General features: G+C 41.3%; 3 protein-coding genes across 5 annotated transcripts; 2 read left to right on the top strand and 1 right to left on the bottom strand.

Annotated features, from left to right (window-relative positions):
* Positions 1-3,352: 3,352 nt before the first annotated feature.
* On the top strand, positions 3,353-5,252 carry LOC311119783 (F-box only protein 5-like). Of its 2 annotated transcripts, XM_084194437.1 has the most exons (4): positions 3,353-3,541; positions 3,670-3,757; positions 4,019-4,108; positions 4,410-5,252. In XM_084194437.1, the coding sequence occupies exons 1-4, from the start codon at positions 3,438-3,440 to the stop codon at positions 4,659-4,661; spliced, it is 534 nt and encodes a 177-aa protein (XP_084050563.1). In that variant the 5' UTR covers positions 3,353-3,437; the 3' UTR covers positions 4,662-5,252. The 2 variants fall into 2 exon arrangements, with proteins under 2 accessions (XP_084050563.1, XP_084050564.1); XM_084194438.1 differs by lacking the exon at positions 4,019-4,108.
* A 4,400-nt stretch (positions 5,253-9,652) lies between these two features.
* Positions 9,653-21,591, bottom strand: LOC311119781 (nuclear pore complex protein Nup107-like). Of its 2 annotated transcripts, XM_084194435.1 has the most exons (6): positions 21,468-21,591; positions 21,159-21,319; positions 20,923-21,048; positions 20,550-20,663; positions 19,928-20,392; positions 9,653-9,903 (listed from the first exon to the last, which is right to left on the bottom strand). In XM_084194435.1, the coding sequence occupies exons 1-5, from the start codon at positions 21,481-21,483 to the stop codon at positions 20,306-20,308; spliced, it is 504 nt and encodes a 167-aa protein (XP_084050561.1). In that variant the 5' UTR covers positions 21,484-21,591; the 3' UTR covers positions 9,653-9,903; positions 19,928-20,305. The 2 variants fall into 2 exon arrangements, with proteins under 2 accessions (XP_084050561.1, XP_084050562.1); XM_084194436.1 differs by lacking the exon at positions 9,653-9,903 and having other exon boundaries at positions 20,313-20,392; positions 20,540-20,663.
* Positions 21,592-22,531: 940 nt separating this feature from the next.
* Positions 22,532-24,290, top strand: LOC311119779 (uncharacterized protein). Its single transcript, XM_084194434.1, has 2 exons — positions 22,532-22,728; positions 22,971-24,290. The coding sequence occupies exons 1-2, from the start codon at positions 22,548-22,550 to the stop codon at positions 23,996-23,998; spliced, it is 1,209 nt and encodes a 402-aa protein (XP_084050560.1). The 5' UTR covers positions 22,532-22,547; the 3' UTR covers positions 23,999-24,290.
* Positions 24,291-26,298: the final 2,008 nt, after the last annotated feature.

The raw sequence follows: 26,298 nt of genomic DNA, 5'->3' as shown, positions 1-26,298 counted from the left end.
GTGTACCTATGATGAAAATTACAGGCCTCATCTTTTTAAGTGGGAGAACTTGCACAATTGGTGGCTGACTAAATACTTTTTTTCCCCACTGTATGTCCAGCAACAACATGAAGACAGGGGCAGCATATAAGTCAATGCCAGAAGCATTTATTGACTGATCTCAAAAGTGTTGGCTTACAAAAGCAAAATAAGTTTTCACAGTAAAAACAATCAAGGGTGTTCTTTCACATTCCTCAACACTGCATAAACAATATGCATTTCCATAAACAAATGAAATATCAGCTGAAAATACAGCATCTTGGTATTTGTTCAGATTGCAGGATCAACAAGAGCTTTTACCACATTTTTTGCCTCATGGTTGAATTGGAAATATGTGCACCTGAGCATAATTCACAACAAGCAAGCAGGAGCTTTTGATAGAGGCTACTGAAAACATTGATGCAAGTTATTGGTAATAAGAAATTTTTATAGACTTCCATATTCTGCCCTCTTGTATAGATTTGTGAAAATGAACAGTGATAGACATTTTGCCTGAAAACAGAATTTGAAAATAATTTCTAGAAAAGGTAAACACAGCTATCTGTATGGCTTTGTAAAAATGAACAACTATATTCTGGCCAATTGTATAGATTTGTAAATATGAACAACCATATTCTGGCCAATTGTATAGATTTGTAAAAATGAACATGAACAGATTATTATTTTTTTTAAACTTTTTTTAAAATTAAAAATAACTATTTTAAACAACATCAACTGTGAACTGATTTGGGCGTGTGTGTGTTAAAGAGACAGACAGGGAGGGACAAAGAGAGAGAGAGGCTACATTACTTGTACTGAAACTGTTCTCTTCTCTCTTTCAATGCAGCAAAGCGGTCAATGACTTTCTCATTGAAATCAGGCATGCTGAGGACTAGTTCCCTCTCCATGGAAAGCATGGCCAGTGCATTCCGACGTTCCTGGCCCATTGAATTTCGCAGGAATGTCTTAACTCGTGTCAAAGTTGAGAAACATCTCTCAGCTTCAGCTGTTGTCATGGGAGTAGTTATGAGGATGTTCAACAGAGTCACAGTCTCAGAGAACGTCTCCTGGAGGTTGTAGCTCATGAGAACCTGGTACAGTGCCAGTGCACCACGGTTTGACTTTCTCGTCGTCGGCAAAAAGACCGTTCAGTCTCTCCAAAAGCACACTGGCGATTGAGACTGAGGTTGATTCCGAGATGGGAAGGAACTCAAAAAAGCGCTCCTGCACTTTGTGGTTGCTATCTATGTACCTCAGCACAAGCACCAGCTGTGTCTGTGTAGAAACGTCCGTGGTCTCGTCAGCTTGGATAGCTACGAAGTTCGCCGACTTCACCTCCTCCACAATATGTTCCCTCATGACCGCTAGCATACACTCCAGTAGCTCTGAACGCTAGCCATCTTTTGATAGTAGTACGTGAATTGATTGACGCTGCTACCCGCTCTTTTCTTAGTTACGTTCATGGTTATGTTACGTATGACGAAAGCGCGTAAGTGCAAGCCCTCAGAAACCCATAGAGATTGTATTGAAAGCTCTGATATTTGAAGAAAAAAAAAAAATTTACATGAGAGGCTATGACAGACTTCTGGGGCGATTTTCAACCTGACTGAAATCGCCCCAAAAGGGGCGGGGCCATTTGAAGCACGACTTTAGCCTGATTGGACATTTAGTGGCAGATCAGACGTCTAGATTAGAACACTGATAACTACTGTTGCTGTGATATAATTGATTCGAAAAAAAATCCCTTTTCCCGTTTGGCAGTGCGTCGCCCATATCGCCCTAATGAACACACCGCCCCTGATGGTAAATATGATGTTTCGTATATACGGGCTCTCTGAGATGTCTCGCAGGACACCCCAGACAACTAAAAACATTGTTCCAGATTCAATACTCAAATACTCTGACAGAGAAAGTTTCCCACTTCTCTGCTGGCCAATTAGAGTAAAGACTTGAGCGTGGTTTAAACTTTCTCAGCCAATCCGTTGGTTCAGGTGTTGGTCCCATCTCCTCGGCGCCATTTGTTGCACACTTCAGCCAGGCACAAGATTATCATAACAACCTATCATAGTGAGAAGAGCCAGCTCCCTTAGACATCATTCCTATGTCCAAGGAAGGTTCACAGATCACAAAGAACCAGTATAGTCTAGCATTTGAAGACACAATCCTTATCTTATTTTACCCCCTAAAACAGCTCTTCACATCAATCACAGCCTTGCCAGGTGTCACAGCCTACATTAGCCCAGTCAAGAATGCATTCTTTCTAAGTTAGTCATCCCATCAATTTAGGAGAATAATAAATCCCCAATAGTAGTTAACTATAATATTTTACTCTAAATTAGTTGGCTAGCCGGTTAGCTAACCTGGCTAGCTAGTTAGCTATGCTGCAAGCTAAATTGGGGGGAACTAGGGTAGGGCGCCCTTTGATTTGGAGGGATTGCAGCTCTAAATTGTCCTAACTTTTTCATCAACCAAAACAATATCTAGCTAATGTTACATTTTAGAGAATGTAACTAACTCTAGTATGAGTGTGCAATCCACGGTGGTTTGATACAACGTGTTATGTAGCTACTGTAGCTAGCCAGTTTGTCGCGTTTTGATTGAGATGAAACTGGCTAATGCACCGTTTTATTTTCTCTTCCTCAGGGCTACAATTTGGGACCACAATCAGTCATTTAAAAATGAAGTGTCCGTCCAACTACGAGGAACCCCGGTTTCCATGCAACATGGAGAAACATGTCACATACGGCGGCAGGTAGCTTAGTGGTTAAGAGCGTTGTGCCAGTAACCGAAAGGTCGCTGGTTCTAATCCCTGAGCCGACTAGGTGACAAATCTGCCGATGTGCCCTTGAGCAAGGCACTTAACCCTAATTGCTCCTGTAAGTCGCTCTGGATAAGAGCGTCTGCTAAATGAAAAAAAAAATAATAAAAAAATAAATAAATAAACATACAAGGAATCGGGCCTGAAAACCTCCCCACTAAAGGAATGCGTCCAAGTAGTAGTCAAACCACAGCTCTCACCATGTGTCACCACCGCTGCCAACTTTTGCCTCAAGGATGATGTGAAAGGTGTTCACAATAAGGAGAACAACCAACATGATGGGGTACTTGACGAGGTAAACCTAGGCTGTGAAGCATTCGAGGACAGCGGTTTCCTCTCTTTACAGAACAGCCAGATAGAGGACGTTGATAACATAAAGGAACTAGAACAGTCTCCAGGACAGGATATATTCTCCCCATGTACTCCAGTTGCTGATTATCACAAGGCTAAGCATACTGCCTCAAAACTCCCCATACTGAAGTTTCAACACGCTGTATGCCAAGATCTCGCCAACAGTTTCAAGAGGACCCATAGCTATGACTGGTCTGTCATTAGCCGGCTAGCAGAGGACTCCGGCCTTGAAAGGGTTTTGGGTGGGAACATGGGCCTTGAATGTATGGCTGTTTTAAAAGCACTGCTGGAGAGGGACATGAAGCACATCCTCACCAGGATCCTGCATCTGCTAGGAGATGTCGACTTGATAAGGTAAATGACAAATGTAATAAGGTAAACATGTGACCTTTACTGGTCCTATGACAATTGTACAGGTTTTTCAACATGGAAATGTTTTTATACTCTTATCATGTATTCATTCATGGTGGTTTTCTTCACAGCTGTAGAAAAGTGAGCAAGACCTGGAGAAAAATCTACCAAGACAAGTCTGCACTCCGTAGATGCGACCAGGCTAAACAGAGACTCAGGGTAAGCGCTAACATTTAACTGGGGTTCCTTTAGTCATTGTATACCCTTTATCAGGTGTCAATGGTTTTGAACCACATTGATGGTTTGTTTTTTTTAGCTTGCAGAGGCTCCAAACTTTGCTAATCCCTTATGCTGATATGTTCTTAATCTGGATTCATTTACAGGGGCTCCTTCAAGTACTTCAATCTTAATTACCTAACCATAGGGTAATCCACTGCATGAATATTGTTTGGTAAATGGCAATGTCCGTTTTTGTTGTAGGACCCAAGAACTTCTGTAGGACCGGAGAATGTCGGCTCTTTGACACGAGACGCCGCCCTGTCCCGGGTTGTAATGACCTGTATGCAGAGGGTAGCTTCAACCCCTTATCCATAAGTCTAGCTATAGGATGCTCTCCCAGAGAGAAGGCACACCGTCGCTGTACTGCTCCCAGCAATCTCGCTTCAGAGAATACCAAGCGGTGACGGTTGCGCTATTCACTTTGCATGTAAAGGTTCAGAGGACATGATGGTGCTCAGTGTGTGTACTTATTGAGAGTTGGTGTCACCCTTCAATCAGTTCTAAGAAAGTAATTGACATGTTCATGTTACAAATGATACAATGAGTGAGTTATGCTCCGTAGCCTTATACATTCTTTGCTTGTGTTCTCTAGGCTGCCAGTTTGCTGAAGCAGCACGAGTCGCTGAAGCCCTGTAAGCGCTGCGGCTCTCCTGCCAAGCACAACGCAGATGCCATGAGGGCCACCTGTACCCGCCTCAGCTGTGCCTTTGACTTCTGCACCCTGAGCCAGGGCCCTTTTCATGGCTCCTCAGCCTGCCACACAGGGCTGGCCCGGGGGCCTAGCAGCTCCAGAGCCATCCTCATCGGCAGCGCTCGCAGCAAGAGGAACGTCAGGCGCCTGTGAGATCAACGCCGCCCTGGATGAAGACTCAATAACGCACCTTTTTTAAAAACCAACTAAATTTTAACTATTATTTAGTAGTTTTATTCATGGACCTTTTAGCCCACTGCCTCCTCTCCACATACCAAAGGGATCTCGGCTATTGGAATACCCTGTATTAGAACACATTGTATTCTGTGACAATCCCGTGATGCCAGGTGTTCGGCATTTGTCGTCAGAAAGCGACAATCTTACTGGAAGCCAAAAACAGAATGTTTACCTGAATTGTACATTCATTTTATATTTCTTAATGGAATATCCGTCCGTAAATATATTTGTCTGTTAAATGTGAAATGTAAATATTTATATTGTTGAAATAAATTTATCTTTTGCGATTTTCTAAATTGTTTTGTTTTTCTCCCAATTTATTTTTCTAAGCTACATACCGCCAGAAAACGCGCATGCATGCACAAACTTATTTTCAGAATTTAATCAAGCCGAGCATGTCACAATGCCACTTGCTTCAAAAGAGCTGACAACTGGTGAAACTAAGCCATTCATCCATTGGTGCCATACTGCAATGTATTTTCCAATGTAATTGGTAGTCCAGTCTTGTGGCTTTAACAAAGGTCTTCGGCCTCAACATGTCACCTCTTTTATAAAGGAGTAATGAAGCCATTGATGCCAATGAATTCATGAAAATGCATTACTTTTTAATTACAAATGAATTTCCACCAAGCTGCAAATGATTAACCTCAACTATGGCTCTCTCCTCTTGCTCCTCTCCCACACACTGCACAGAATTTCATATGCTTCTCTGAAATCCTCCGATTACTCACTATCTGGAAAGATGCATTGTTAACCTTAAGGAGTTGAAGACTAGGCATAGCTGAAAACGGACATTCTTTACACATTGACACCAGTGATTCATACTCCCTTCATTGGTCAATGATTTCAGGCAATTAAGATATCATCAGTACATTGCTCAGGATAGCCGCTCAGTGGATTACTCTACTGAGGGTTTGATAATGTGCTATATCCGACTGACAACAGACCCATTATTCTAACAGTTTAGAATGAGGTGCAATTTGTTTTATGGTTCCTCTGTATGCCCATCGGAGTGGAGCCAAATCACACCTGTCTAAAAGCAACTCATGAGGTCCATGATAAGTTGACGACCCTCATTTTTTATGCAGACTAAAGGCTACATCATGTCAAACAAATTACTGGTATTCTCCAATAAAATCAAATTGGATGTGTAGGCTTATCTGTAAAGTTCATGTGTTTTTCACATATTGGGGGCATTTCATAATTGAGAAATGTAACAGCGATACTATACTGTACGTTCAAGTAAAAAGTCTCTGGGTAATACAAACACAATTTCTCCCCAGTCTGACTAAAATTGATTTCATAGGCCTTATCTGCTGCCTGAAATAATCAGTGGTGCTTGCTCAAAGTCTATATGGTAAAGCAACGGGCCAACTTATTTCACAATTGTATCATCTTTCAATAGTGAAACATAATGCTCTCTGTGCATTAAAAGCATTTTGCTGTCACTCAAAAGAGATGCCTTTGTTTTTCTCCTGCAGACCCAATACATCAGTGGTTTTTCCAATTAGCCTTCCTCTCAGTGCACGTCCTCCCAGTCCATCGGTGTCTGGCCACAGTTGTGTCAGCTCCCTCTGTGCACCTCTATCCTGGGGTTGCTCTCTATTGCTGCCTGCTACACAAAATGTCAATGTGCAGTTGACCGTTCCGGCATGTGTCCTGCCAGCCGTGGTGACAAGTAGCCATTTTTGTGACTTCCCCCTCCTGCTCTGGGCAACGCCCTCGGGGGTGGAACTACACTGAACAAAAATATCAACGCAACATGTAAAGTGTTGGTCCCATGTTTAATGAGCTGAAATAAAAGACCCCGGAAATGTTCAATATGCACAAAAAGCTTATCTCAAAATGTGTGCACAAATTTGTTTACGTCCCTCTTAATGAGCATTTCTCTTTTGCCAAGATAATCCATCCACCTGACAGGTTTGGCATATCAAGAAGTAGATTAAACAGCATGATCATTACACAGACAGCGTGTATTGCGCCTGTGTGGGCAGACGGTTTGCTGATGTCAACGTTTGTGAACAGAGTGCCCTGTGGTGGGGTTATGGTATGGGCAGGTATAAGCTACGGACAACGAACACAATTGCATTTTATCAATGGAAATTTGAATGCACAGAGATACCGTGACGAGATCCTGAGGCCCATTGTTGTGCCATTCATCTGCCGCAAAACCCTCATGTTTTAGCATGATAATGCACATCCCCATGTAGCAAGGATCTGTCCACAATTCCAAGAAGCTGAAAATGTCCCAGTTCTTCCATGGCCTGCATACTCACCATACATGTCACCCATCGAGCATGTTTGGGATGCTCTGGATTGACGTGTATGACAGCGTGTTCCAGTTCCTGCCAATATCCAGCAACTTCACACAGCCATTGAAGAGGAGTGGGACAACATTCCACAGGCCACAATCAACAGCCTGATCAACTCTATGCGAAGGGGATGTCGCGCTGCATGAGGCAAATGGTGGTCACACCAGATACTGACTTGTTTTCTGATCCACACCCCTACCTTTAAAAAAAAAGGTATCTGTGACTAACAGATGCATATCTGTATTGCCAGTCATGTGAAATCCATAGATTAGGGCCTAATTAATTTATTTCAATTGACTGATTTCCTTATATGAACTGTAACTCAGTAAAATCGTTGAAATTGTTGAATGTTGCGTTTATATTTTTGTTCAGTGTAACTAGCACTTTTCCTCCCCCTCTCAACCGCCCCCTGTTTATATCTTCCAATAATAGATTGTAGTGTAAAGGAGAAAAATATTATTCATATATGTAGAGTATACAAAGAAGAAGATGCGATGCCCTAGGCTACCACTGAGTCAAACAATCAACATGTTGGCCGCTCAAATGACTGATAACTGTTGATTGGGATTTTCTGTCCAATTGGATTATGGTCACTATTTCTCACCTTCACAGAAGCGTTCTTATTCTAGATAGGTTCTTAAAGTAAGGCCATACACATTTACTTAAATGTTGAACGGATTCCCCTCTTCAATTTAATCAAAAATAAAATTAATATCTGAAAAAGTGATCCTGAGGCCCATTGTACTGAAAAAGTGCACGATTAGAGGATGCTTCCAGTAAAGAGATACACAACTTCCTCTTGGATTATGGCTGAATTATGCCTCTTTTAGCATCCCCAAGAGGCTATCATCTCTTAAAGTTGGTTGCCAGGTGTTGAACTAAGGTCACTATAGTATTTTAACAAGAAGGTCCACTTCTTGATTTGTATTTGCTTGCCACACAATCTGTTAAACATTTATTTACATTTGTATGGCCTAAATACTGAAAAAATGAACTAGGAATCTGTCTCATTCCATTATTTGTTGTGAACAGTTATTTGACTTATTAGTCCAAAAATAGTTCTGACATTAAATGTGACATTTTGAGTATGACCCACATCTGATGTATTCCTGATCGGTCCTTATACTAAAGTCAGTTGTAGAGATTTAGATTTAGTGAATAGAGTATCGCCCATCCTAAATTTGAACATTTTCCAAAATCACATCTTTAATTTTCTCAGTGCATCTTGTGACCTCAGGGTATAAAAAAGGGTTGGAATTCTGTGAAACCAGCCAACATGGACAGGAATGACTGTGAGTTGAAAGGAGACAGCCTTTGACTGTGAGTATGTATCAGATGGCCTTTGTGCTCTAAGCACACCAGATGATAAATCTTTTAGCTGCCCTTTCCAGGACAGATTATCACATTGGTCATTTATTTCTCTGATTTATTGAACTCCAGCAACACTGGGACACTTCTCCAAATGAAACCTCACAATTGAAGTCATTAGACTTTCACACAATCAGGTGTTTACCTACCCTGTTTAGGTCAACAGTGGTCGTGTATGAGTCATACGAGGCATACTACAGTAACTTACTTTAATTGATCTGATTCGGACAATTTTCAGATATTCTCTTTTTTTCCCATGCCAAATCAGGCAAGTTCCATGATTGTGTTTGCCAACATCTGCAGCGAGTGTCTTCTGTACCTGATAACAGCAATACCTTCCCTGTGTCCACAAAGATGCAGAGGTCGATATGATGTATGTGTCGTGACCATCTTTGTATCTGTGCCATTATAGCGGCTTTGACAGCATGGCAAGTGCCATTGAGGCTATCTCCATTTTGAAGTAGGACATTTTCTTCTTCACGATTGGCTGATCCCTCCTGATGACCCGGTTGGACGTGACTCCAACAGGGTCACCAGGAAGGATCAGCCAATGAAGCTGGAAGTCCCACCCAGTTGACTACATTAAAATGATGGAAGCCCTCAATGGCGCTGCACATGCTAAGACGGCCTTTTGGCCACTAGATGTCTCTATCATTCATTATGACCATGACCTTCAAGTCTGCCACGGCCTTTTAGAGCAGTTTGACACTGAAACCCAGCGGCCAGAGACAACAGCTTATACAATGAGCCTGAAGGACAGTTTCATGAGTCCCAGAGGAATTCTGAACATATGCCTCTGTAGGGTGGCTGAAGGAGCATTGTGACATTGATAACCGTCCTGTAAAATCTACCTATAGGGTTCAGTAGTACTGTATAGTATGAATCTAGCTTGCTAATGTAAACCAACAAATTCAAGTAAAAATGTCTACCCTCTGCCAGTTGTGCAACGCTTTCATACTTTTCCCATCGCATGTTGATCATATAGGGAAAAAAAAGAGCCTGGCTGCAACTTAACGGGAGTAGTGACGTCAGATGAAGCGACCTTTACTTCCGTTTTTTCTGCGAAGAGAACTAGCCACGTCAGTGCCCTACAGCGCCTCCCCGTGGAGACTTTGGAAAGTTGAAGGCGATAACCTAAACTATTTATTCTAGACATATACAAGGTCTCTCAAACCTTCCTTATACTCTTCTAGATTCAGATACGGATTTGCATCCAGCCTGTGCACGGCCCAAAGAAACAATATTTCAGTCAAGTCACTTTAATTTTATACAAAAATGCAGAAAATCATTCACTCCATTACATAAAATTTGGCAAAAAAATAAAAAGAACACAAAAAAGAAAACAAAACAAATGTCCAGGTGGGGTGTATTTATGGTTGGATCTCGTACCCCAGCGGGTCCAGACTCTTATCCAATAAGAGAAGAGACGACTCCCTCATCTTCTGAAGGAACTTCCTCAGCTCATCTTTGGAGAACACCTGAGACAGAGAGAGAGAAGAGACAGAACATAGTTAGCAAAAAGAAGAAGAGGATGGGAAAGTAGAAGAGTGGAAGAGGAGACAGCAATACAGTGACAGGGAGAGATGCTGTGAGATGGTGTTGTATTGAGCTATAACGCTGTGAGATGGTGTTGATATTGAGCTATAACGCTGTGAGATGGTGTTGATATTGTATTGAGCTATAATGCTGTGAGATGGTGTTGTATTGAGCTATAATGCTGTGAGATGGTGTTGTATTGTATTGAGCTATAATGCTGTGAGATGGTGTTGTATTGAGCTATAATGCTGTGAGATGGTGTTGTATTGTATTGAGCTATAATGCTGTGAGATGGTGTTGATATTGTATTGAGCTATAATGTTGTGAGATGGTGTTGATATTGTATTGAGCTATAACGCTGTGAGATGGTGTTGATATTGTATTGAGCTATAATGCTGTGAGATGGTGTTGTATTGTATTGAGCTATAATGCTGTGAGATGGTGTTGATATTGTATTGAGCTATAATGCTGTGAGATGATGTTGATATTGTATTGAGCTATAACGCTGTGAGATGGTGTTGATATTGTATTGAGCTATAATGCTGTGAGATGGTGTTGTATTGAGCTATAATGCTGTGAGATGGTGTTGATATTGTATTGAGCTATAACGCTGTGAGATGGTGTTGTATTGAGCTATAATGCTGTGAGATGGTGTTGATATTGTATTGAGCTATAATGTTGTGAGATGGTGTTGATATTGTATTGAGCTATAATGCTGTGAGATGGTGTTGATATTGTATTGAGCTATAATGCTGTGAGATGGTGTTGATATTGTATTGAGCTATAATGCTGTGAGATGGTGTTGGTATTGTATTGAGCTATAATGCTGTGAGATGGTGTTGATATTGTATTGAGCTATAATGCTGTGAGATGGTGTTGATATGTTCGATAAAAATAATGTATGTGCTAACTGTAAGTCGCTCTGGATAAGAGCGTCTGCTAAATGACTAAAATGTAATGTAAATGTTGATATTGTATTGAGCTATAATGCTGTGAGATGGTGTTGATATTGTATTGAGCTATAATGCTGTGAGATGGTGTTGATATTGTATTGAGCTATAATGCTGTGAGATGGTGTTGTATTGAGCTATAATGCTGTGAGATGGTGTTGATATTGTATTGAGCTATAATGCTGTGAGATGGTGTTGTATTGAGCTATAACGCTGTGAGATGGTGTTGATATTGTATTGAGCTATAATGCTGTGAGATGGTGTTGATATTGTATTGAACTATAATGCTGTGAGATGGTGTTGATATTGTATTGAGCTATAATGCTGTGAGATGGTGTTGATATTGTATTGAGCTATAATGCTGTGAGATGGTGTTGATATTGTATTGAGCTATAATGCTGTGAGATGGTGTTGATATTGTATTGAGCTATAATGCTGTGAGATGGTGTTGTATTGAGCTATAACGCTGTGAGATGGTGTTGTATTGAGCTATAACGCTGTGAGATGGTGTTGTATTGAGCTATAACGCTGTGAGATGGTGTTGTATTGAGCTATAATGCTGTGAGATGGTGTTGATATTGTATTGAGCTATAACGCTGTGAGATGGTGTTGATATTGTATTGAGCTATAACGCTGTGAGATGGTGTTGATATTGTATTGAGCTATAATGCTGTGAGATGGTGTTGATATTGTATTGAGCTATAATGCTGTGAGATGGTGTTGATATTGTATTGAGCTATAATGCTGTGAGATGGTGTTGATATTGTATTGAGCTATAATGCTGTGAGATGGTGTTGATATTGTATTGAGCTATAATGCTGTGAGATGGTGTTGATATTGTATTGAGCTATAATGCTGTGAGATGGTGTTGATATTGTATTGAGCTATAATGCTGTCAGATGGTGTTGATATTGTATTGAGCTATAATGCTGTGAGATGGTGTTGTATTGTATTGAGCTATAATGCTGTGAGATGGTGTTGATATTGTATTGAGCTATAATGCTGTGTGATGGTGTTGATATTGTATTGAGCTATAACGCTGTGAGATGGTGTTGATATTGTATTGAGCTATAATGCTGTGAGATGGTGTTGTATTGAGCTATAATGCTGTGAGATGGTGTTGTATTGTATTGAGCTATAATGCTGTGAGATGGTGTTGTATTGAGCTATAATGCTGTGAGATGGTGTTGTATTGTATTGAGCTATAATGCTGTGAGATGGTGTTGTATTGAGCTATAATGCTGTGAGATGGTGTTGATATTGTATTGAGCTATAACGCTGTGAGATGGTGTTGATATTGTATTGAGCTATAATGCTGTGAGATGGTGTTGATATTGTATTGAGCTATAACGCTGTGAGATGGTGTTGATATTGTATTGAGCTATAATGCTGTGAGATGGTGTTTATATTGTATTGAGCTATAATGCTGTGAGATGGTGTTGATATTGTATTGAGCTATAACGCTGTGAGATGGTGTTGATATTGTATTGAGCTATAATGCTGTGAGATGGTGTTGTATTGAGCTATAATGCTGTGAGATGGTGTTGTATTGTATTGAGCTATAATGCTGTGAGATGGTGTTGTATTGAGCTATAATGCTGTGAGATGGTGTTGTATTGTATTGAGCTATAATGCTGTGAGATGGTGTTGTATTGAGCTATAATGCTGTGAGATGGTGTTGTATTGTATTGAGCTATAATGCTGTGAGATGGTGTTGATATTGTATTGAGCTATAATGCTGTGAGATGATGTTGATATTGTATTGAGCTATAACGCTGTGAGATGGTGTTGATATTGTATTGAGCTATAATGCTGTGAGATGGTGTTGATATTGTATTGAGCTATAAAGCTGTGAGATGGTGTTGTATTGAGCTATAATGCTGTGAGATGGTGTTGATATTGTATTGAGCTATAACGCTGTGAGATGGTGTTGATATTGTATTGAGCTATAATGCTGTGAGATGGTGTTGATATTGTATTGAGCTATAATGCTGTGAGATGGTGTTGATATTGTATTGAGCTATAATGCTGTGAGATGGTGTTGATATTGTATTGAGCTATAATGCTGTGAGATGGTGTTGATATTGTATTGAGCTATAATGCTGTGAGATGGTGTTGATATTGTATTGAGCTATAATGCTGTGAGATGGTGTTGATATTGTATTGAGCTATAATGCTGTGAGATGGTGTTGATATTGTATTGAGCTATAATGCTGTGAGATGGTGTTGTATTGAGCTATAATGCTGTGAGATGGTGTTGATATTGTATTGAGCTATAACGCTGTGAGATGGTGTTGTATTGAGCTATAATGCTGTGAGATGGTGTTGATATTGTATTGAGCTATAATGCTGTGAGATGGTGTTGATATTGTATTGAGCTATAATGCTGTGAGATGGTGTTGATATTGTATTGAGCTATAATGCTGTGAGATGGTGTTGATATTGTATTGAGCTATAATGCTGTGAGATGGTGTTGGTATTGTATTGAGCTATAATGCTGTGAGATGGTGTTGATATTGTATTGAGCTATAATGCTGTGAGATGGTGTTGATATGTTCGATAAAAATAATGTATGTGCTATCTGTAAGTCGCTCTGGATAAGAGCGTCTGCTAAATGACTAAAATGTAATGTAAATGTTGATATTGTATTGAGCTATAATGCTGTGAAATGGTGTTGATATTGTATTGAGCTATAATGCTGTGAGATGGTGTTGATATTGTATTGAGCTATAATGCTGTGAGATGGTGTTGTATTGAGCTATAATGCTGTGAGATGGTGTTGATATTGTATTGAGCTATAATGCTGTGAGATGGTGTTGTATTGAGCTATAACGCTGTGAGATGGTGTTGTATTGAGCTATAACGCTGTGAGATGGTGTTGTATTGAGCTATAACGCTGTGAGATGGTGTTGTATTGAGCTATAATGCTGTGAGATGGTGTTGATATTGTATTGAGCTATAACGCTGTGAGATGGTGTTGATATTGTATTGAGCTATAACGCTGTGAGATGGTGTTGATATTGTATTGAGCTATAATGCTGTGAGATGGTGTTGATATTGTATTGAGCTATAATGCTGTGAGATGGTGTCGATATTGTATTGAGCTATAATGCTGTGAGATGGTGTTGATATTGTATTGAGCTATAATGCTGTGAGATGGTGTTGATATTGTATTGAGCTATAATGCTGTGAGATGGTGTTGATATTGTATTGAGCTATAATGCTGTGAGATGGTGTTGTATTGTATTGAGCTATAATGCTGTGAGATGGTGTTGTATTGAGCTATAATGCTGTGAGATGGTGTTGTATTGAGCTATAACGCTGTGAGATGGTGTTGATATTGTATTGAGCTATAACGCTGTGAGATGGTGTTGATATTGTATTGAGCTATAACGCTGTGAGATGGTGTTGATATTGTATTGAGCTATAATGCTGTGAGATGGTGTTGATATTGTATTGAGCTATAATGCTGTGAGATGGTGTTGATATTGTATTGAGCTATAATGCTGTGAGATGGTGTTGATATTGTATTGAGCTATAATGTTGTGAGATGGTGTTGTATTGTATTGAGCTATAATGCTGTGAGATGGTGTTGATATTGTATTGAGCTATAATGCTGTGAGATGGTGTTGATATTGTATTGAGCTATAACGCTGTGAGATGGTGTTGATATTGTATTGAGCTATAATGCTGTGAGATGGTGTTGATATTGTATTGAGCTATAACGCTGTGAGATGGTGTTGTATTGTATTGAGCTATAACGCTGTGAGATGGTGTTGATATTGTATTGAGCTATAATGCTGTGAGATGGTGTTGTATTGTATTGAGCTATAATGCTGTGAGATGGTGTTGATATTGTATTGAGCTATAATGCTGTGAGATCGTGTTGATATTGTATTGAGCTATAACGCTGTGAGATGGTGTTGTATTGAGCTATAATGCTGTGAGATGGTGTTGATATTGTATTGAGCTATAACGCTGTGAGATGGTGTTGATATTGTATTGAGCTATAACGCTGTGAGATGGTGTTGATATTGTATTGAGCTATAATGCTGTGAGATGGTGTTGATATTGTATTGAGCTATAATGCTGTGAGATGGTGTCGATATTGTATTGAGCTATAATGCTGTGAGATGGTGTTGATATTGTATTGAGCTATAATGCTGTGAGATGGTGTTGATATTGTATTGAGCTATAATGCTGTGAGATGGTGTTGATATTGTATTGAGCTATAATGCTGTGAGATGGTGTTGTATTGTATTGAGCTATAATGCTGTGAGATGGTGTTGTATTGAGCTATAATGCTGTGAGATGGTGTTGTATTGAGCTATAACGCTGTGAGATGGTGTTGATATTGTATTGAGCTATAACGCTGTGAGATGGTGTTGATATTGTATTGAGCTATAACGCTGTGAGATGGTGTTGATATTGTATTGAGCTATAATGCTGTGAGATGGTGTTGATATTGTATTGAGCTATAATGCTGTGAGATGGTGTTGATATTGTATTGAGCTATAATGCTGTGAGATGGTGTTGATATTGTATTGAGCTATAATGTTGTGAGATGGTGTTGTATTGTATTGAGCTATAATGCTGTGAGATGGTGTTGATATTGTATTGAGCTATAATGCTGTGAGATGGTGTTGATATTGTATTGAGCTATAACGCTGTGAGATGGTGTTGATATTGTATTGAGCTATAATGCTGTGAGATGGTGTTGATATTGTATTGAGCTATAACGCTGTGAGATGGTGTTGTATTGTATTGAGCTATAACGCTGTGAGATGGTGTTGATATTGTATTGAGCTATAATGCTGTGAGATGGTGTTGTATTGTATTGAGCTATAATGCTGTGAGATGGTGTTGATATTGTATTGAGCTATAATGCTGTGAGATCGTGTTGATATTGTATTGAGCTATAACGCTGTGAGATGGTGTTGATATTGTATTGAGCTATAATGCTGTGAGATGGTGTTGATATTGTATTGAGCTATAACGCTGTGAGATGGTGTTGTATTGTATTGAGCTATAACGCTGTGAGATGGTGTTGATATTGTATTGAGCTATAATGCTGTGAGATGGTGTTGATATTGTATTGAGCTATAATGCTGTGAGATGGGGTTGATATTGTATTGAGCTATAATGCTGTGAGATGGTGTTGATATTGTATTGAGCTATAATGCTGTGAGATGGTGTTGATATTGTATTGAGCTATAATGCTGTGAGATGGTGTTGATATTGTATTGAGCTATAATGCTGTGAGATGGTGTTGATATTGTATTGAGCTATAATGCTGTGAGATGGTGTTGATATTGTATTGAGCTATAATGCTGTGAGATGGTGTTGATATTGTATTGAGCTATAACGCTGTGAGATGGTGTTGATATTGTATTGAGCTATAATGCTGTGAGATGGTGTTGATATTGTATTGAGCTATAATGCTGTGAGATGGTGTTGATATTGTATTGAGCTATAACGCTGTGAGATGGTGTTGATATTGTATTGAGCTATAATGCTGTGAGATGGTGTTGTATTGAGCTATAATGCTGTGAGATGGTGTTGTATTGTATTGAGCTATAATGCTGTGAGATGGTGTTGTATTGAGCTATAATGCTGTGAGATGGTGTTGTATTGTATTGAGCTATAATGCTGTGAGATGGTGTTGTATTGAGCTATAATGCTGTGAGATGGTGTTGTATTGTATTGAGCTATAATGCTGTGAGATGGTGTTGATATTGTATTGAGCTATAATGCTGTGAGATGATGTTGATATTGTATTGAGCTATAACGCTGTGAGATGGTGTTGATATTGTATTGAGCTATAATCCATCTCACAGCATTATAGCTCAATACAATATCAACACCATCTCACAGCGTTATAGCTCAATACAATATCAACACCATCTCACAGCATTATAGCTCAATACAACACCATCTCACAGCATTATAGCTCAATACAATATCAACACCATCTCACAGCATTATAGCTCAATACAATACAACACCATCTCACAGCATTATAGCTCAATACAACACCATCTCACAGCATTATAGCTCAATACAATACAACACCATCTCACAGCATTATAGCTCAATACAACACCATCTCACAGCATTATAGCTCAATACAACACCATCTCACAGGTGTTGATATTGTATTGAGCTATAATGCTGTGAGATGGTGTTGATATTGTATTGAGCTATAATGCTGTGAGATGGTGTTGATATTGTATTGAGCTATAATGCTGTGAGATGGTGTTGATATTGTATTGAGCTATAATGCTGTGAGATGGTGTTGATATTGTATTGAGCTATAATGCTGTGAGATGGTGTTGATATTGTATTGAGCTATAATGCTGTGAGATGGTGTTGATATTGTATTGAGCTATAATGCTGTGAGATGGTGTTGTATTGAGCTATAATGCTGTGAGATGGTGTTGATATTGTATTGAGCTATAACGCTGTGAGATGGTGTTGTATTGAGCTATAATGCTGTGAGATGGTGTTGATATTGTATTGAGCTATAATGCTGTGAGATGGTGTTGATATTGTATTGAGCTATAATGCTGTGAGATGGTGTTGATATTGTATTGAGCTATAATGCTGTGAGATGGTGTTGATATTGTATTGAGCTATAATGCTGTGAGATGGTGTTGGTATTGTATTGAGCTATAATGCTGTGAGATGGTGTTGATATTGTATTGAGCTATAATGCTGTGAGATGGTGTTGATATGTTCGATAAAAATAATGTATGTGCTAACTGTAAGTCGCTCTGGATAAGAGCGTCTGCTAAATGACTAAAATGTAATGTAAATGTTGATATTGTATTGAGCTATAATGCTGTGAGATGGTGTTGATATTGTATTGAGCTATAATGCTGTGAGATGGTGTTGATATTGTATTGAGCTATAATGCTGTGAGATGGTGTTGTATTGAGCTATAATGCTGTGAGATGGTGTTGATATTGTATTGAGCTATAATGCTGTGAGATGGTGTTGTATTGAGCTATAACGCTGTGAGATGGTGTTGTATTGAGCTATAACGCTGTGAGATGGTGTTGTATTGAGCTATAACGCTGTGAGATGGTGTTGTATTGAGCTATAATGCTGTGAGATGGTGTTGATATTGTATTGAGCTATAACGCTGTGAGATGGTGTTGATATTGTATTGAGCTATAACGCTGTGAGATGGTGTTGATATTGTATTGAGCTATAATGCTGTGAGATGGTGTTGATATTGTATTGAGCTATAATGCTGTGAGATGGTGTTGATATTGTATTGAGCTATAATGCTGTGAGATGGTGTTGATATTGTATTGAGCTATAATGCTGTGAGATGGTGTTGATATTGTATTGAGCTATAATGCTGTGAGATGGTGTTGATATTGTATTGAGCTATAATGCTGTGAGATGGTGTTGTATTGTATTGAGCTATAATGCTGTGAGATGGTGTTGTATTGAGCTATAATGCTGTGAGATGGTGTTGTATTGAGCTATAACGCTGTGAGATGGTGTTGATATTGTATTGAGCTATAACGCTGTGAGATGGTGTTGATATTGTATTGAGCTATAACGCTGTGAGATGGTGTTGATATTGTATTGAGCTATAATGCTGTGAGATGGTGTTGATATTGTATTGAGCTATAATGCTGTGAGATGGTGTTGATATTGTATTGAGCTATAATGCTGTGAGATGGTGTTGATATTGTATTGAGCTATAATGCTGTGAGATGGTGTTGATATTGTATTGAGCTATAATGCTGTGAGATGGTGTTGATATTGTATTGAGCTATAATGCTGTGAGATGGTGTTGTATTGTATTGAGCTATAATGCTGTGAGATGGTGTTGATATTGTATTGAGCTATAATGCTGTGAGATGGTGTTGATATTGTATTGAGCTATAACGCTGTGAGATGGTGTTGATATTGTATTGAGCTATAATGCTGTGAGATGGTGTTGATATTGTATTGAGCTATAACGCTGTGAGATGGTGTTGTATTGTATTGAGCTATAACGCTGTGAGATGGTGTTGATATTGTATTGAGCTATAATGCTGTGAGATGGTGTTGTATTGTATTGAGCTATAATGCTGTGAGATGGTGTTGATATTGTATTGAGCTATAATGCTGTGAGATGGTGTTGATATTGTATTGAGCTATAACGCTGTGAGATGGTGTTGATATTGTATTGAGCTATAATGCTGTGAGATGGTGTTGATATTGTATTGAGCTATAACGCTGTGAGATGGTGTTGTATTGTATTGAGCTATAACGCTGTGAGATGGTGTTGATATTGTATTGAGCTATAATGCTGTGAGATGGTGTTGATATTGTATTGAGCTATAATGCTGTGAGATGGTGTTGATATTGTATTGAGCTATAATGCTGTGAGATGGTGTTGATATTGTATTGAGCTATAATGCTGTGAGATGGTGTTGATATTGTATTGAGCTATAATGCTGTGAGATGGTGTTGATATTGTATTGAGCTATAATGCTGTGAGATGGTGTTGATATTGTATTGAGCTATAATGCTGTGAGATGGTGTTGATATTGTATTGAGCTATAATGCTGTGAGATGGTGTTGATATTGTATTGAGCTATAATGCTGTGAGATGGTGTTGATATTGTATTGAGCTATAATGCTGTGAGATGGTGTTGATATTGTATTGAGCTATAATGCTGTGAGATGGTGTTGATATTGTATTGAGCTATAATGCTGTGAGATGGTGTTGATATTGTATTGAGCTATAACGCTTCATCAGCACTGATGTGAAAGAACTGGACAGGTGTCAGATGACGTGGAAGAGAGGAAGCCACACTAGACTATTAGGTGAATCTCAATAGTGTTTCCTTGAAGTCACAGTAGACTTGAGAAGCAGATGGTGGCAGACAAAGGAAAGGAGACAGAGAGGGGAGAGGATGAAGCCACTGTAGACTGAATTGAGATGCCCTCAGCCCAGGTCAGACTCCAGCGCAGACCATAGAAATATAATTTCTAGACTAACAGTACAGACCTCATAGAGGCGGTGTTGGTCTGAGGCGATGATATCAGCCAGTCTGAGATTCTCCTGGTGGCGTTGTGTTCTCTGCAGTACTGTCTGCAACAGGAAGGACATCATGGGCAGTGGTCTAAGGCACTGCATCGCAGTGCTAGCTGTGTCACTAGAGATCCTGGTTCGAATCCAGGCTCTGTCGTAGCCGGCCGCGACCGGGAGACCCATGGGGCGGCGCACAATTGGCCCAGCGTCTTCCAGGGTAGGGGAGGGAATGGCCGGCAGGGGATGTAGCTCAGTTGGTAGAGCATGGCGTTTGCAACGCCAGGGTTGTGGGTTCGATAAAATAATGTATGTGCTAACTGTAAGTCGCTCTGGATAAGAGCGTCTGCTAAATGACTAAAATCTAAATCTAAATCTAATGGGCAGACAGAGTCTACGGAGCAGCACCATCTGGTGGCCTCTCTCTGGGTCCTCCTCCGTATCCTGGAATAGAACAAGTGGTAGAAGTAATAATGTGTACCTAGAAATAACACAGTTGTACTGGAGACAGAGCTAATACAGGCTCAAACGCTAACCTAGCGCTGAGCCCCTCACGCCACCAATCACTAACGGTAATACTCAGATACAGACAGACACACACCTCTCTGACGTCGACCATCCAGCCCCCGTCCACAAACAGCAGGACGTTGTAGATTCTCTCCTTCACGTCTTCAGTCAGAGCCTCCAGACGGCCGGTCCAGTTGTCGTGTTCCATCTACAGGAGAGGAGGTCACACTTTAACACACCTTTTTTTTTTTAAATTTAGTCAATAGGCTGTTACGCTAAATAATAGCGTTGCTAGCATTAGCGTTCTTCGTCTGATCCAGGACCAGTTACACTAACAAATTAAAACTCCTCACCAGTTCTACCGTAACACAGAGACTGATCTGGGATCAGCTACTCTAACTAATTAAACTCCTCACCAGTTCTACCGTAACACAGAGACTGATCTGGGATCAGAGTGTATTGTGTACCTGGTACTCCTTCTCCTTCATCTCGAAGGCCACCTTCTCAGTGAACTTGGCCTGGGCCGGGGGGCTGGGCTTCTGAGGGGGGGAGTTCATGTGATGGAACCACTCATTGAACGCCTCATGAGCTTCCTGGGGGGGGTAACACACACACACACCTTATACAACTACAGGAGTCCCCTCTAAAAACGTTTAATAAACAGACGAGTCAATCACAGTGCTGCGAGAGCTTGTCCCCTCACCAGGTAAGCGCGGATACACAGGTGTTCCCTGATGGCGTTCTCATCCTCTGCAGGAAGGGGCGTGTCCAGGCCTAGCTCCTCCCACTGGCTGTATATCTCCCTCATTGAGTCCTCTGGGACCTTACCAAACACCTCCTTGGCTGCATCGTGTTTCTTAGAGGCTGGAGGAGATGAGAGAGAGAGGAGAGATAGCAATGGGTCAACAGCATGGTTGAAAAAGAGGGAGATTTTCAAAAGGTAGCCAATACAATGCAATGTTTGTATGGGCATGTGATCTGTTTCAGAACCGTGAGTGTGTGTGTAACGTACCCAGGAACTTCCTCATGATGGCGTTGCTCTGTTTGAGGGCCTCAGCTCTCTGGGCGGGGTCAAACACCAGCCAATCAATAGGCCCTTTTCACGATGACGTCATCTAACTTCCGCCTTTCCGCGTAGCAGGTTAACTTCACTTCCGTTCGCCCGTAACCTGAGACTTCTCAACGAAAATACAACTGTTGACCACTAACTAGCAAGCTAGCTACTTGAAGAAATTCCAAAAGGTACGTTTAAGTTAAATTAGTAAAGTTAAGAGTAATAATGTTTACGTATATGCAATGGTTTGTAACTTGCTAACGTTATTGTTAATTCATAATTGTTCACTGCCTTAGTTACTTAAAAGTGGGCTAACGTTAGCTAACAACAACTTAGTACCAGATACCGATAACGTTAAAAGGTAGCGTTACATTGCTGCCTGGCTGTAATGTAACAAGTTTACTTAGCTAGCTATCTAACCCTTTGTTAGGCAGTTAGTTTATTCATGAATGTATAGTAACTCACCTATTCAAATACTGTTGTGCATGATAGCTAGATAAATATTGATTCCTGGTCAAAGCTGAATGTTAATTTAGCTGTTTCTTTTCTCCCGGTGTCTGTATCGCAACAGTATCCCATCCAACACCGAAGCATGGCACAATCTTCGAGAAGATGCTATTGCAGTGTACCATTTTGTTCAAACAACAAACAGAAATTCCCGTATCTGAGTTTTCACGATTTCCCTGTTGATGGAGAAATACGTGCCCGTTGGGTGAGGGCGATCAGGAGAGATGAGGGACCAAGTTTTAAGATTCTTCGTGGGAGCACCTTTGTTTGCAGTCAGCACTTTCCCCCTGAGGATAGATACACATCGGCCAGTGGACGGATCCGTATTAAACAGGGATCAGTGCCGTCTAGATTCCACTGGAATGATTGGGGTAAGGATAGGTAGACAGCGTTAAACGTAATACTACTGTAATCCAATAATATATTACTTGTACAAAATGTTTAATAATTTAATCCTGATGCAATATAGCTGCTACATTTTGTCATTTTAGGGACTGAAAAGTGATTACCAAAATGTATCATGACAAGCATATGGTTAATTTCACACATATAGGAGGCGGCTCACAAGCTCGGGAGTCAGTTTACCAGCGAGCAAGAAAGCGTCTTGGTGTTGCTGTCCTGGATGATTCTGATCATGAGATGCCTGACAGCACAGAGGGTGCTTTGCCTGCAGTGACAAACGATCACGACTATGCCTGCCGTCCTTCTCCTGGTTAGTATTACAAATAAGAGTAACCATGTATCTGTTTGGCAAAAAAAGTAAAAGTATATGGCAGTTAAGTAAAAATACTATTTTATACTACGATTTGGAGTAACTGGTCTCTCTGTGAAAAGACTTGGCGTTTTAAACCTCATCCATCTTAGAAGCTTCTTCAGTTTTATTTATTGAAAATGGGATGGGATAGATGAGTAATAACTAACCTACCAACATGTATGCTTTTTCTTCCCCTTAAGGTAAACTGGACAGTGCTACTCAAAGAATTCGAGATTTGGAGCTGCAAGTGTTGTCCCTAGAAATTGAGATCCAGCACCTGACAGTTAAGAAGCAGCATCCACTCCTTTTTAATTTTTGTGTCACAGATGAGGACTATCGCTACTACACACGATTCAGCTCAAAGGAGGTCTTCACTGTGTTTTGGGATTCTGTTTATCCCTCTGCTTCACGGCTTGTATACTGGTCTAAGGCACAGCAAACGGCACATGTGACACCTAGCCCTCACCGAAAACTTCCACTTATTGATGAACTATTTATGTTTCTGTGTCGTGTTGCAGCTGGGCTTCAGGAGAAAACCTTGTCTACCATCTTTGAGGTCAGCCTGTCCACAGTTAGCCGCATCATTTTAACATGGACTAGCTACCTTTACCAGGTTCTTGGCTCACTGCCGGTGTGGATGACAAGAGAGCAGGTGCAGGCCACAATGCCTGATAAGTTCAAGCTCTACTGCCCTCAGGTGAGAGTTATAGTAGACTGCACCGAGATCCGCTGTGAAACACCATCCTCCCTCTCACTACAGTCAGAAACCTTTTCGAGCTACAAAAATCACACCACCTTTAAAGGGCTGATTGGTGTAGCTCCATGTGGTGTTATCACATTTGTATCAAAGCTCTACACAGGCTCCATCTCCGACATGGAAATAACACGGAAATGTCAGATCTTGCATTTACTTCAGCCCGGAGATGAATTAATGGCGGACAAGGGTTTCCTGATCGAGAGGATGTTGTCAGAAGTGGGGGCAACACTCGTCATCCCTCCACTGAAAAAATCTCCTCAGCTCAGCAGGGAGGACACTCTTAAGACCCAGGCCATCGCCCGGCTGAGGATTTTAGTCGAGAGGGCCATACGGAGGGTGAAGGAGTACCATATCTGGGATGGGCTTGTTCCTCTTTCCACAGTGGGTTCAGTGAATCAGCTGTGGGCCATCTGCTGCCTCATGTCGAACTATCAGGGACCTCTTGACATTAAAGGAGACAAACCAGTCTGATGTTTTTGTCAACTGGAAGTTGTATATTTCCTGAGTAAGCTAGATGGGCTGTAAATAGAAGTACTTTTATATTACTGTATTGTATGTACAAAAAAATGTAAATATGAATTAACTTTGTTGGTAATTTAATTGATCTAATGTTATACTGTATGTTTTTGTTAAGGGTAATAACTTTTTCATAGCTATTAATGAACCTAATGTGATATATTGTAAAAATATCCAACTATTAACCATGTTATGTGCTTATGTGTCATGGCACTGATGGAACTATTAAATATATGTTTGCAAGCAACTGCTTCCAATCCTTTTTGATTTTGGTAAGAGCATTTACAACATCGCAATCCTTTTCAAAATGTGTATTTCAATACATAGATATACAGTATATAACACAATTAAGTTCATTTGCAGTTAAAGAAAAACATGTCGACATTTACATCACAATCCTTTTCAAAATGTGTGTTTCAGTACATAGGAGATATACAGTATATGACAAGTTAATTTGCAGTTAAAGAAAAAAATGTCAAAGGTTCACCTTCCACATTTACCTTAACACTATTTACACAAAATTCTGCCTTATGTTTTATAACTTAAGAAGACATCCATGTAGATGTTATAATAGAAATTATCAATCTTCTGTCGCATTGAGTGGATAATCTCCTCATCCCTAAAGATTCTCTCAACTGTGAAGTCAGTGCGGGTATCTGTAATGAAGTCACACCACTGAAGTCCGCTTAAGGCGAGTTGGCCTTGAACCTGATAGTAGTATTTGTGGCTCTTCTTAAGGCAGGCCTGGCCTTTAACTGTGATCAGGTGTTTAACTTGGGTAACATTTTCAACATCGCAACTCTTAACCTCAGCAAGACCAAATGGTGGTGCTTCTGTTGGGCAGAAGACTTTAGCATCCGGGCTGGCTGCAAGGTGAGGTGAATCAGGGTGGATGATGACCCCGCATTGTTTCAGAGAGACATCACAAAAATCAGAATATTGCCTCAGTATCTCAGGTTCCAGATCCAACCCTCTTCTCATAGCAGCTGTCTGAGGAGTTCCTCTCAGAATGCGGGTTGCCAAAGCCTTGGCAGACAACTCCCCACGAACATGGCATATTTCACGGAATCTGCTGGCTGTCAGTCGGGGTACCTCCCTACCCCCCCCAGGAGGACCATGTGGTCATGTTAACCCTGTACCTCCCTACCCCCCCCCCAGGAGGACCATGTGGTCATGTTAACCCTGTACCTCCCTACCCCCCCCCCCAGGAGGACCATGTGGTCATGTTAACCCTGTACCCCCCCCCCCCCCCCCAGGAGGACCATGTGGTCATGTTAACCCTGTACCTCCCTACCCCCCCCAGGAGGACCATGTGGTCATGTTAACCCTGTACCTCCCTACCCCCCCACCCCCCCCAGGAGGACCATGTGGTCATGTTCACCCTGTACCTCCCTACCCCCCCCCCCCAGGAGGACCATGTGGTCATGTTAACCCTGTACCTCCCTACCCCCCCCCCCCCCCCCCAGGAGGACCATGTGGTCATGTTAACCCTGTACCTCCCTACCCCCCCCAGGAGGACCATGTGGTCATGTTAACCCTGTACCTCCCTACCCCCCCCAGGAGGACCATGTGGTCATGTTAACCCTGTACCTCCCTACCCCCCCCCCCCCCAGGAGGACCATGTGGTCATGTTAACCCCGTACCTCCCTACCCCCCCCAGGAGGACCATGTGGTCATGTTAACCCTGTACCTCCCTACCCCCCCCCCAGGAGGACCATGTGGTCATGTTAACCCTGTACCTCCCTACCCCCCCCCCCCAGGAGGACCATGTGGTCATGTTAACCCTGTACCTCCCTACCCCCCCCCCCCCCCCCAGACCCTGTACCCCACTCCCCCCCCCCCCCCCCCAGGAGGACCATGTGGTCATGTTAACCCTGTACCTCCCTACCCCCCCCCCCCCCCCAGGAGGACCATGTGGTCATGTTAACCCTGTACCTCCCTACCCCCCCCCCCCCCAGGAGGACCATGTGGTCATGTTAACCCTGTACCTCCCTACCCCCCCCCCCCCCAGGAGGACCATGTGGTCATGTTAACCCTGTACCTCCCTACCCCCCCCCCCCCAGGAGGACCATGTGGTCATGTTAACCCTGTACCTCCCTACCCCCCCCCAGGAGGACCATGTGGTCATGTTAACCCTGTACCTCCCTACCCCCCCCAGGAGGACCATGTGGTCATGTTAACCCTGTACCTCCCTACCCCCCCCCCCCCCCCCAGGAGGACCATGTGGTCATGTTAACCCTGTACCCCCCCACCCC

The sequence above is a fragment of the Coregonus lavaretus genome, assembly GCF_964263955.1.
Source record: "Coregonus lavaretus genome assembly, contig: HAP1_SCAFFOLD_991, whole genome shotgun sequence".
Classification (NCBI taxonomy): domain Eukaryota; kingdom Metazoa; phylum Chordata; class Actinopteri; order Salmoniformes; family Salmonidae; genus Coregonus; species Coregonus lavaretus.
This window is presented reverse-complemented; position numbering and strand designations above follow the sequence as displayed.

Bases quoted from the DNA above. Each gene is read 5' to 3' on its own strand.
- LOC311119783 (XM_084194437.1), top strand. From the start codon at position 3,438: ATGGGCCTTGAATGTATGGCTGTTTTAAAAGCACTGCTGGAGAGGGAC. The intron at 3,758-4,018 runs GTAAGCGCTAAC...TTTTTGTTGTAG, and splicing joins AGGCTAAACAGAGACTCAGG to GACCCAAGAACTTCTGTAGG. The intron at 4,109-4,409 runs GTAGCTTCAACC...TGTGTTCTCTAG, and splicing joins TAATGACCTGTATGCAGAGG to GCTGCCAGTTTGCTGAAGCA.
- LOC311119781 (XM_084194435.1), bottom strand. The intron at 20,664-20,922 runs GTACACAATACA...CCTCTCCTGTAG, and splicing joins TGAAGGAGAAGGAGTACCAG to ATGGAACACGACAACTGGAC. The intron at 20,393-20,549 runs GTGTGTGTCTGT...GTTCTATTCCAG, and splicing joins GGATGGTCGACGTCAGAGAG to GATACGGAGGAGGACCCAGA.
- LOC311119779 (XM_084194434.1), top strand. From the start codon at position 22,548: ATGGTTAATTTCACACATATAGGAGGCGGCTCACAAGCTCGGGAGTCA. The intron at 22,729-22,970 runs GTTAGTATTACA...CTTCCCCTTAAG, and splicing joins TGCCTGCCGTCCTTCTCCTG to GTAAACTGGACAGTGCTACT.